The sequence below is a fragment of the Agelaius phoeniceus genome, chromosome 3 (assembly GCF_051311805.1).
Source record: "Agelaius phoeniceus isolate bAgePho1 chromosome 3, bAgePho1.hap1, whole genome shotgun sequence".
In the NCBI taxonomy this organism is placed as follows: domain Eukaryota; kingdom Metazoa; phylum Chordata; class Aves; order Passeriformes; family Icteridae; genus Agelaius; species Agelaius phoeniceus.
In genome coordinates this window covers 90,843,090-90,855,471 of record NC_135267.1, presented here as the reverse complement: position 1 = coordinate 90,855,471, position 12,382 = coordinate 90,843,090, and the positions used below count along the sequence as shown (strand labels likewise).

Below are 12,382 nucleotides of genomic sequence, written 5' to 3'. Positions count from 1 at the left end.
TGTACCTTAAAATATTACATTCCAGAAATTGTGGTACTGCTATTTATAAACATGACCAAAGCTTCACTGAACAGGACCACTCTATATCCTGGTAAACTAGAGAAGCAAAATTAAGAATTAACTTACTGCCCAGACAGGTGACATAAACCCTAGAATTGCTGCTTTAATTCCATCTGCAACATAAGGCATGATGTTTTCCCCTAAACGTGTATCCCTGTACAGTGCCCGGAGGATATTTAAAGCATGAACCTGTGGTGGGAGAAGAAATATATGAAAAATATAGATTCATTAGTAAATATCTTAAATTTCATTTATGTAATTACAACAGTAGTAGAGGATGCAAAGCAGAAACAATCTATATACACATTTACAGCACTTTATTTCCATATTAAATACAAGCAATACCACTGCTTAAAAATGCATTAAAATAGTGCTGCAGTAAACACTGTTAATAGCAGTTACAGTTTAAAAATATATTCCTCTAACAACTATAGTCCAGGCATTGCAAGTGAAGGCCAACATTCTTTTATCCTTAGCTTATCATGGCTGTAAAAATAACCTTTGAAGTTCAGAATAATCTTTTCCAACATTCTTCACATGCTGTGGATACTGTGAGAAAAAATAAACTACAGCTCACAGGAGGGCAATATTAAGCTAAAACTGACAGCCAGGCTTGCTCTGCCATGTGGAGCATTTTCTGACATTTCTCTACCCTCTGTAAGGGAAGGTGGTAATACATGTAGCTTCACAGACTTTGACAAGGCTACATAAATTTATACCAGCAGAAAATCTGGCAGAGTCATTAGGACATCCTTCTGTGTATTGGGAAAAAATTATAGCTTGCACTTACAAACCGACAGAAAGTAAATGACAACATGTTGAAGATAAAGGTCTTGCCTTTAAAATAAGTTTTTTTAGTATTCCAAATGTATGTACTTAAGTTTTAGAAGTTACTAAGTATGACAAAAATCAGTTTTCATGTAGTGTTTTACTATGAATCATGCATAAATAACTCATTTATTTACTTTAAATGTAAGCAAAGCTTGCTTGTTCAACTACAAACTTGCAAAAAGGAAGTTACTTATCTATCTGTTTAAAAATATACTCTAGGCAGTAAATTGCTCATATATGACTTCATTGGCTGTACTAGAAAAAAACTATGGAATTATGCCCAATCCACTTTTTAGTATGTTTTACAGTTAACTTTGTAACCTCTACACATGCAAAGCTTTTAAAATCTAGCTATAGACAGTAAGAACAGAATATCCTCATTAAAAACACACACTCTCCTTAACTGCTTGAAATGGTGTAAACACACTTTTGACATTTGCCTTTTGATGAGAGGCTGAATTTTACCTGTGGAATCACACTTAAAGATTCATTCAAAGGTGCAGCCAGAGATATCAATTCTTTCATTGCCATTTTCAGCAAATCTGTTTTGCCCCTCTTTGGTTCTGATGCCAACAAAGCCTATAGAAAGGAGAAAAAAGTATTTAAAAATCAGGTGCTTCTAGCCATTATTCTGCACTACCAGTTCTTCTCTCATTCCTGTATTTACCATATCAAGGCCTAGCTTCTGACCATACAGAATGACTAAGAAAAATTAACAAAAAATGAAGTTTCAGTTTCAACTCAGCTTTGTTCAAAGCTTGTCAGCATACAAATCATAGCATTTTGGACAGCAAAAGTATCTGCTGTTCTACATATACTTACATTTCCCAGTATGGATTTTTTTTAAGGTTAATAACATCTATATGAGATGACAAGGGCTGGCCAAATAATAAATTCTGGTCTGCAACACAGGATAAAACAAGCAGCACATTTTTGAAATAAGGGAAGAGATACATCCCTCTCCAAACAGTATTTCAGTGGATTGGACATCCAGCTGAGATGAAAATACTCTAAATTAGTTCTCTAAACTTCAGGACTGAATTCAGAACAGCCTCTCTCTTTATCTAGTAGTTCCTGTTGAATTTTTCCAAGTTGGGACAAATGTATAATCATAAATCATTTATTACCAATAGAAGATTATTATCTATTTGTGCTTTGGGGCCTAGAGTCTGTTCAGCATCAGTAAGAACCAAATGAATTTCAGAGTTTAGGCAGAAACCCAAGAGTAGTTTCTGTCAGTTTATCAGTATCATTAATGATAGGAGAAACAGAGGTAAGGTGGGGAAAAAAAAGGTGTTCATGAAGTATGAAAGAGAGGAGAATGACCTGAAGACTAAAATTTCATAATGTTAAAGCTGAAAATCATATTTTCCCACCCACTAACTGGAGCTGCACCTTTGCACTATTCAGTAATAGCATTCTATTTTAAAGAGGTCATGGAATGGTTATAACCTAAAAAATTACATATTCTCATTAAAATAGATGTATTTAAGTTCACAAGAACACAGCACAGGATGTAAGTAGCAAAGAGACCACACTGCAGTAATAAAATAACCTTCTTTTACTGCTGTTAGGATACACATTACAGCTCATATTTTATTATCTAAATGCCACAAGGCATTGAAGGTTCAACTCATTTTACTGAATCTATGGACACATTCAAAACTATTTCCAAAGAACACTACCACCTCTGTTTACTATAAAATTACAGTATGAAAACAGTTTATTTCAGACTAATCCCAATGTTAATTTTAAACTTTGCTGTTAATTGACTAAACTCTGTACTCTTCCAGAGCTGTCAAAAAGCAGCCTCTGACCTATTTATCCACAATGCAAGCTTTGCCCTATGGAGTCAGTAGGCCAACTGCAGACTACACATGCAGTGGGATATCACTAGGTCCTTCTAGTCCTTACAGTAACCTAATTTTTTTACATAAAAGACTGATTCAAACATGCTGCTTTTCCCCCACATTGTCAAGATTAAAACCAGATAATGTCCATCAGATTATGTACAGTACACTGTACAGTACACTGTGTGGTGTGAATGGGGAAACCAGAAGACATGAAATCACCAAATTCCTTCTGCAGACAATTTACTCTTAGAAGTGAGAAAGATATTTAAGTGCTGAAACTGAATAGGAAAAATGTCTCTAAAACCAGTGCCCTACTTCTGATCTCTGCTGCCTTGGACACACATCTAGCAAAGCCAGGAGCAGGCTGTGACTGACATTAGAGGTCAGACAGAAGCTGGCTGCCTCAACTTTCTCAGGGCAAACTCAGAGTGGAAAACAAGCAAGATGAATTATTCTGGCAGGGAGAGCTTGCTCCCAGCAGTCCCTCAGGTCCTTGGAACGTGCTTGAGACTGTACTTCAGAGAGTGGAGAAAGTTACAAACCATACTGTTACTCTTGGACTCCTGTCTTAGAAAACTGGTTGAAAATCAAGATTATGGAGGTTAATTTAGGGGAAAGCAAATATGGCTGCTTTAAGGAACAAAGGAATGAAAATAGGTGAAGTGTAATCTGCAAAACCAACTCTGCAGTGACTGACCCCACTAGGATGTAGATGAGGTGCTGCCTACTAATGTGGGGCACTCAGCAAGAAGTGACACTTCAAGCAGACACAAAACACTGCCATCCTGCCATCAGTTCTGAACTTGGCAGAAGTCAAAGGGGCTGGAGCTGAAGGCAACACAGGGGGTGGGAACAATGTGGGAGCATGGCCCCACGTTCTCAGATAGAAGTCTTCAGTAATGTACTCCTTCATTGCACTTGAGACTCCAGTCAACACCAGTCAGTGTGACACTATTACTTGTGCTTTATTGCTGGTGTGTGGCCTTCCCAAGTTCTTTCCAGTCTTTAACAGGCCACCATTTTACAATTCTGTGAAGGTCTATTCATATTCTACTACTTCACACTGAAGCAGCACATAGTTAAACCCTTATTTAATCTGTGAATTAATTTGTGAATTTGCTAGAATTATTACAGTTGTATCACAAAGTCTAAACACAGTCTTTAGAAATGCCCTTGAAATGTACCACAAGCCAAAAATCTCAACAGTCAATTGAACTGAGATGCCAAACATAGCTTAATTACAAACAAATTCTTGGTTGCACAAAGGCAGTAAAAGTCTGTATTAAAAAACCCAAATAATTATTTGATCAAAAGGGGTTGAAGTGGGAAAAATAAATATGTAATTTCCTTTTTTTTTTTTTTAATGTCCTTTCTGGAGAATATATTTAAATCAGAGGCAGTGACACAAGTTGGTACCTGTATGTAGAATGGAATTCCTGCACTCCGTCGGGTTGCACACAGTGTGGAAGAAGGATCACAAGATTTGATTTCTTCTAACACACAGCTTAGCCAGTGCTCTGGCATCTTGTGCAGACTCTCACTGTTACATCTACATCAAACAGATACAGAAGAAACATGAAACAAGTGAATAAAACAAGGACAAAGTCAAAGAAAGCATTGAGCAACTTGAATAAGTATTTCTTACTGTATGTTAACATCTCCAAGCACATATACAGATTTTTATTATGAAATCAGTTTAAATTTAAACAAAAGTGGACATTTTTTCCAGTGTTGGTACAAATAATATTAACCCTATTTATTAAGTGCCACTAGCAAAATATATTTAACTGTACAGAAAACAAGATTCTGTGCTTTGCTGCAACAAGTCTCTTCTGCCAAAAATTATTACCATGTTCTGGAGAAAAAAGGCAAGGACATATGCACATCAGCCACTGTGTAGGAAGTGACACTTCACAAATTCATATCTCTGCTGCCACACAGTAGCTGATGTGTGCCCCTTTATGCTATCTATTATTGGTGTTTATAAACATACAAACTGAAACTGAAGCCCCTCAAAGTAAGTACACATTATGTAAATGACCCTGCAAGCCTCAGAGCAATGGAAGGAATTAAAAACAAGACATAGTGCTGTTTTCAATACTAAGTCAGTCAAACTTTTCATAAAGCACCTCAATTGCTCTCCTATCATCAAATACTCCTCCTCTGCAGTTATAAAACTCAGCATTGCCTGAAAGCAAACAACTTCCAAGGACAAGGAAAAACTCAAATCTACTTCAATTACTGGTGCTGTTCAGTTCAATAAAATGTACCACATTCAGTGTGCAACACCAGCCCATTAATCTTATGTCAATGTTCCAAAAGGCTCATTCATTGTTACAAAAATTTCTATTAACAGGACATTGTTATTAAAACCTGTCACACTGGTTTGATAGGTGATTAAAAATAGAAGAAATAATTCACCACTGTGGGCAATACAGCTGCAACTATCTCAACCATGCACGACTTGCCTTACCTAAAAATATAAACTATAATTAAATTCATGATGAGGTAGTGAGACCTATGGTAAGACTACAATCAAGTTTTCTACCTGGGTGACTGAAATAAAGAATTTAAAAGCAGAGGTAAAAGGCAGCAGGTACTGGTGTGAAAACCAACATCTAATGGAAGGTCTACATATACTCCCTTCTTCATCCTCCTCTTATTAAAGCATGTCTAAAAAACCTGATCATGAACAACAAATCAGGCTTTAATCTCAAGTGAAACACTCTTTTCCTTCTACAAAAAACAACAGAAAATTAGTAATGCAGAAACCTGAGGTCACAGGAAGTGCCAGACAGGTCAGCAGAAGACACAGGACACTTCTTACTCTCCAGTAATTCCTGCAGGATTTCCACCACATTTCCTACACTGCTGCCAGGCATTCTCCCCATTTTTTAAGGGCAGCACCTCTTCAAAAGGGCAGTCAGATGGCAAAGCACCAGTCCAGAGCTCAAGAGGAACCAGGCTTCACAAGCAATTCCTCACCTCATACCATGGCATTAAAGAAAGGCACTCCCTGCCCCAAGCCCATGGCAGGGGCAATAAGATTAACCTGGCAACTCACAGTGAGTTCTCTTTTCCTTAACTACTCTCTTTCTTTTGCTGAAAAGTGTTTGCCTTTGCTTACTTTCAGGATGCATTCCTTTGCTCAGTTTTGGGTACACAATGAGGATACAACTCTAGTACTGAGACCACACAAAATTTCTTACAAATCTCCTCCATGAGTCTCAGCAATTAAGACACTACTTTGCAGTTCTCTTCATCCACATCAACACATTCTGCAAAATCTGCTCCTTCTGATCATGGAGACACCTGGTCTTACCTCCCTAGCTAAGCAGAATTTAAATGTCTCCATTCAATCACTCAAAGAACAGTGCTCATCTCTCTTCAGTATGTTATCTTAGTATTAACATGAACACCCCATGAGAAATACCTACATCTGCTGGAGTGCAGAGAAGCACAAAGTAAAGCATTAAGGAAATATTTAGAATTTGCTGTGTAGCACACTGAATATTTTATTCTTAAGTAAACTGAGGGATACTTCTCCTCTCAGTATTAGTAGAAAGAGGAGAAGCATACTCAAGTCAAATAAACTTCAGACTCCCTTAAAGCCATACTGCTTTGATCTTGCCACAAGTAATTCTACCTTGTTCAGTCACCCACCAATGCACTTTTATTTATTAGAAGGTGAAAGAGTTACTGCTGTAGAGCTAGAAACATTAGAGACTATTGACTTTGCAATGGAGATGACTACTCCCTTCCATTTGGCAGCTCTGTCTCCTTGTGGACTGGCAAGGAGAATATTGTCGTAAGAAGCAGCTGGCCCTAAATTTTAAGAATAATGAAGCTTTACTATATAAAAATTAAGGCCTCAAGATGAAATGTCATTTTCCAGAATGAAATAGTAATTATTTCTACCAGATCAAACAAATATTGTTCATAATGAAAACGCAACACAGTAAGTTGATACACAAATTACTTAAAATGCAGAATATTAAGTGTAATCCACAATTTTCTCTCTGTTCATCTGTCAGTTTAAAAAATTTCATAAACGCCCCAAACCCCTTCTGTGTTCAGTATCACTGAGTACAAAAGCCTGACAATCCTAAGTTAAAGCTGAACTCCTCTCCCTAAGTCATATATCTGTATTTCCTCCTATCAGAAATAAATGGTGTGTTAACAATGGGTCCATCTTGAATTTGGCCTTCCTCGATGCAAGTGCCTTGTGGCATAAACATCACATGAGGAGCAGCATTATTCTACATGTGTATATCTAGAATTCAGTGATTCCAATCACTGTAAGCAGTTCCTATCTAGGGAGAAAGTGGGTTTCTTTCACCATTTTTTTCTCTCTCAACAGGCCTGCAGTATTACTCTTTTTCACATAAGTAATGTAATTCCCATTTTTTATAGACACTATACTGCCCCTGGTACTTCTGAGACCAGAATCTAACCTCAAAAACACATTACTATTCAAGGTATAAGTCTGCTTTTAAGAACAACTCCTCTGAAACTACAAAGTCCTTCCACTTGCATCCTCCTTTTCATAGCATCTACTCTACAAGAAACAAAATTTTCCAGATTATATAGGTGCATTGAGAAGGGTTTGAGGTTTCTCTATGGGCAAAGCAGAGCAGAGAGAACCTTGGGTGGCTTCAAAATTTCAGACAGTATCATTACCCCATATCTGTCTCACACCAAGCAGGAAAAGAAATGGGAGGGGAAACATGAACAGTGTTAAAAATTAATACATCTTCAACCTGAGCAGTGCCTTAACATTGTATCTCATGCTTCCTTATGTCATGTATTTCCTAACACTACAAGCATCTCAATATATAAGAGCAGTGTTTGTCCCCCACTTTCCTTCCCTCCCTTCAACACTCTTTCCTTCACATCTGTGATTATACTTTTAGCAAAAGTTATTTACAATATTGGTAAGTTTCACTAGCAAGTCCATTAGCAATATTTCCATTTTAAAAGTCTTCCTGGCAGATCATAGCAAGCTGGGAAAGCAAAGAGTAGCAGTCACTTCAGAGCAAAAAAAATGAGATAGAAGCAGAGTTGGCTGCTAAGGATTAGCTTTCCCCAAAAGAAATATTACAGAAGACCAGCCACTGAATAGGTACAGATAAGTAATTTTCACTGATACTGACAGATAAAACATTTTTAAAATAAAAGCATGATTTTCATCATGCAGTAAATTACAGCTTCCCACAAAGCTGTTATGAACCTAACTTACTGCATCCCCTAAAATAGTGCTCACCACTATTTAGGTTCCAATCAAACATTTGAAAGTGTCCAAAATAAATTATTCCTAAGTAAAAACATTGCACTGTATGACATTACTCTTCCCAAATCTCACACTTGCATTCTGCAACTTTAGTGAAGCAAAGCACTACCACCATAACTATGCACTACCATTTCAGATTTCCAGAAATCTACCTGATGTCTCAGCAAAGAGATCACTGAATAAAAGAAATGCAAAGCAGGCAAAATGTCATTTGGGAGAGAGAAATGGCTTCAGTAATTACACGAGATTCAAGTTTTCAAGTTTAAACAGATTTCTGACTTTCCTGAACCACCATGTTATCAGACCAAATGAAGATTTTTTAATTTCTCCAGGCCTTTGACAGGAAATACTCTTTAAAAATATATCGCTTATTTCATGGATATGAATGTTGCTTGTTATGTAACTGTATGGTTTTCTGAAGGCGCAGCTGCAGGCAACATTAAGCAGGCATGAAAAAGGGAGCAGTACACTCCCAGAAGGAGTATCAGCAGGGAAACAGAAGAATGGGAACTTGCATATTAGAGCAGACTCAGCAATTTACATCCCAATTTCAAGACAGATCAATTTCATCAGGTTTCTAAGAAATCTCTGCAGAGGAAATATTTTTCTTTCACCACTAACTCAAACAGGTCTGAATACCATCATTCTGTCGAGAAAAAAAGTCTGCTCTTGGTTCTTATAAGGACTGGAGTTTAAGAGTTGTACAGCTAAAAGAACGGTCAGATAAAGACACTGCAGCAAAAAGTCTTTAAAAAAGTGCTTGGCTAGAAATAAGTGAAGGACTATGTTCAATTGGAGTCATTCATACATGCCTGGCACAGTCTTAGTGACAGATTTTTCATTGTGTTTTACAGAAAGAACGAATTCAAGTGTCAGGGATGCTCCTGCACATCTAGAATCCAATCCTGTTCAACAAGGTATCATGCAAAGCTGTACATTATTATAAGCTGCCCCAGACAAAAGCTTTCTCCTCTGGCATTTGCAGACACAGCAGTAAATTCATACAGATTGTGACACACATGCTCCAGGACTGCCCATGAGCCTCTCAGCTATGGAGAGAGGCAGGCCAGCTGAGATTCACTTGCAGAATGGAGCCCCCAGCTGCAGCAGGGGACATGGAAAGACTCCATGACAATCAACAGACCTGCAAGGCAGCTGCATTCATCGAGACTTAATTCCTGCCTTTTGGAGGAGAGTCTCAAAATATTCCTCATGTCCCAGGAGTACCAAATCAAAGAGTCATTTCCTGTTCTGGTATCAGTCTCCTTTCTCCTTTGTTTTAACTACAAATATAAGCCTTGAGACCTGTAGTTCCAGGAAAATATTGTCTTTCGTTGAAATGAATGTACATCCACAGAGCTGCTCTCCAGTTCTTATAAATCTTTTTTCCCAAAGGAACACTTGCTCTGCTTGAAGTATCTTAACTTTAAAAATGCTAGGCAGTATGGATAACCAAAAAAATTGTAACAGACATCTGCTAATTCAAAAGAGGAAACTTCCTTAATTTTGGAGGGCTTTTGTTTTGGATGATACAAACACTTAATGTTTGAATAATATCACTTAATGTTTGAATAATTTTCAGGCAGCAGAGTTCTCTTGGGCTTGGCTCTTCATTTTCCAGCCTAACACAAGGCTGCTGTTAAGTGGATTGTGCTCCATTAAATACAATGGCAGAAAGCAGGAGAGGCAACAAACACATCAACAACTTTTCCAAAATCTAGGCATATTTGCTCTATTCTATTTGCCTCAGCTTTTAAAAGAAATTTTAAAACTGAAAATCAAAGAAAAATAGTGAGTCTGCTATAAACTGACTGCATGTTTTATATGTTTTCCATTATTCCCTGCTTTTTACTTTGCCTTTGCTACAAGGGAGTCCTCCATATTGACTGGGATCAGACCAGTGGGGCTGTACCTGCCTGGATTACCTCCTTTATCCTCCCAAATTGACTCATGGTAGTAAAAGGTCTGTTTGTTTGTTGTTTTTTTTTTTTAATAAACTGTATTACTGTGATGGCCAGACTCTCTCTTCACACTGATAGGAGAAAACTTACATCACCTAAGAACTTTCTTAACCAAGCTTTCATGGTATAGAAGAACACCCCAGTGTTTAAATAAGGAAACAAAATTTTCCAGATGATATAGGTGCACTGAGAAGGGTTTGAGACTAGACTTCTCTATTGGCAAAGCAGAAACAAACTAAGTGTATATAAAACATATGGACAGGCAAGAAGTATTATGTTTCTTTTTTTGAGTAAACAACCAAGAGTAAAGCAAGGTTGTGTGAGCACTCAAACTCCTCAAGCCAACCTGAAATCCCTCAGATTGCTAATACCTGAAAGAAAATAACGTACCTTGGAGAGAGGGATCACCAAGAGAAGCATGGCATGCACTTTACCATCCCTCTGGCACACAGAATGAACACCACCACATGTCAAATACCATTATTGTAGCAGTGCTGCTACACAGATGCAGCAGCCTCACCCAGCATCCTGTAGCAGAGACCTAGCCTCAGCTCTGCTGGGAAAATCATCTGAAGGGGCACACAGTGCACCTGATCAGCCAGCCAGTCTGTACTAGAAGCACCAAAACTGTTTCCAATATGAAATAAAGAAGAAACAGATCTGCACCTCAAACTGGCTGAGGTGGGGGAAAAGGGGAACATTGGTTACTTAACCTAGCATTGGTGTGAAAATAAGGTACTTGAAATTAAAAATCTGTCTCTCATATTAAAAAAAAAAAAAACCCACCCAAAAAAACCCCACCAATCTCTACCTAGACAGTAGAAATTTTAGTTTGTCTTATTAAAAGATGGATGGGATATAAACACTGTATACCACAAAGAAATATAACCAGCACTTGAAATCAGTAGCTAAGCATGTAATGGAAATTCCAATGATCTTGCCCAGACCTCAGGACAATTCTGTCCATTTAGTTCTTCTAGGAAAGGATAAAGTTACAAGGGGAAAGAAAAAAGCCAGAGTGCATATCACACCCTGTGATGCACTGTCAGGTAGTCTTCCAAATGTCACTATAACCAACTCTGTGACAGGTAACAGAAGTTTCCAAGAAAATGTCCTGGCTAAAGCAAAAAGTCTGGCATACATTTTCATAAAGGACCAGAAAAAGGGAGTGAAATGGAAGAATTCTACACTCCTACTTTTCCCAAGAGCTTTTAAGAGCTGTTCAGGAAACTAAGATGCCAGAAATGAAGAAAAATGCAGCAAGCATTATATGTGTGTATCATTTTTCAATGCCTAAGCACTATCTCTAACTATAAGTATTGTAGTCTAAGTCACAGACATCATGTAACTGTAATAATCGTGCCTACACCAAACTTAAATAAAATCCACATGAAAGCAAGGATCTGCCTGCACAGCTCAACTTCAGGGTCAATGCCAAAATTGGTTAAAACTTGTATTAAAAACAGAGTAAGTTGTCCATCCTCTACCTGGAAAGCATTTCTGTGAGTTCCACGAAGCCAGCATATGCCAATTCAAATGCACCCCTGTGCCTTGATTGCAGCAGATGATGTTTAAAGTAATCACCAATATTTTTAACCTAAAAAAAGAAAAAAAATTACTAAGCCATTTGAAATTACATACACGTAATTTATTTATATATGCAAAATATTTTGCAGTTCAAAGCAACAATCCTCCCCCTGGTTGGAAGGGTCACTGGTACAAGCAAAAAGCAGCTAGAAGTCCTATAATAAACACCCACTTACTGTAATGATAACAAATATTATTTATTTAGGGGTAGTTCTGTGTTCTTTCAAAAAGTCCAAAATATAAAGGACATGAAATTGGTTATTTGTCTGTGATGGACATAACTCAGATTTTAAGAGAAGAAAGGGACAACTCTAATTTTGAGGGGAAACAAATGCAGATTCCTTCTTGTTTGCCTAAACTCTTGCTAAAAACACCAAAGAAAATGTCAACTAAAGCACAACAGCAGAAAAAAAATCTTAAACTATTTAAGATATGAAATTCAAATTCCAAAAATTGTACCAAAGGGAAACAAATCTACATTAGATTAGGTAATACATATATAAATAGCAATTTCTAACATTCCAGAATTCTGCATAATTGCTGTTGACTATTAGAAACAATTTTAAAATGAAGATCATGTTGGAATGTGAGCTATTTTTAAAAACATTAAAATTGTAAATGAGATACCTAAATTTTCACTTGTAGTTTATTTTCTAGAGCTCTATTACAACACAAAGTTTTTAAATCTGTTTGGAAGTTTACAGATCCACATAATCTCATTCCAGAAGGTTAGGCTGTCTTTTAATAGGGTTTTTTCTTTTAATTCTCATCAACTTTTAAGGTCTAAATCCAACTTCCCA

At 37.2% G+C, this 12,382-nt stretch overlaps 1 protein-coding gene across 1 annotated transcript in view; it reads right to left on the bottom strand.

Annotated features, from left to right (window-relative positions):
* THADA (THADA armadillo repeat containing) overlaps window positions 1-12,382 on the bottom strand; it is a 153,210-nt gene that overhangs the window by 118,402 nt on the left and 22,426 nt on the right. Inside the window, exons 22-25 of the mRNA XM_077175845.1 lie at window positions 11,483-11,592; window positions 4,161-4,293; window positions 1,357-1,470; window positions 127-249 (exon numbers count right to left, since the gene is read on the bottom strand). Of these exons, the coding sequence (XP_077031960.1) occupies window positions 127-249; window positions 1,357-1,470; window positions 4,161-4,293; window positions 11,483-11,592 (480 nt within the window). The remainder of the gene's footprint in view (window positions 1-126; window positions 250-1,356; window positions 1,471-4,160; window positions 4,294-11,482; window positions 11,593-12,382) is intronic.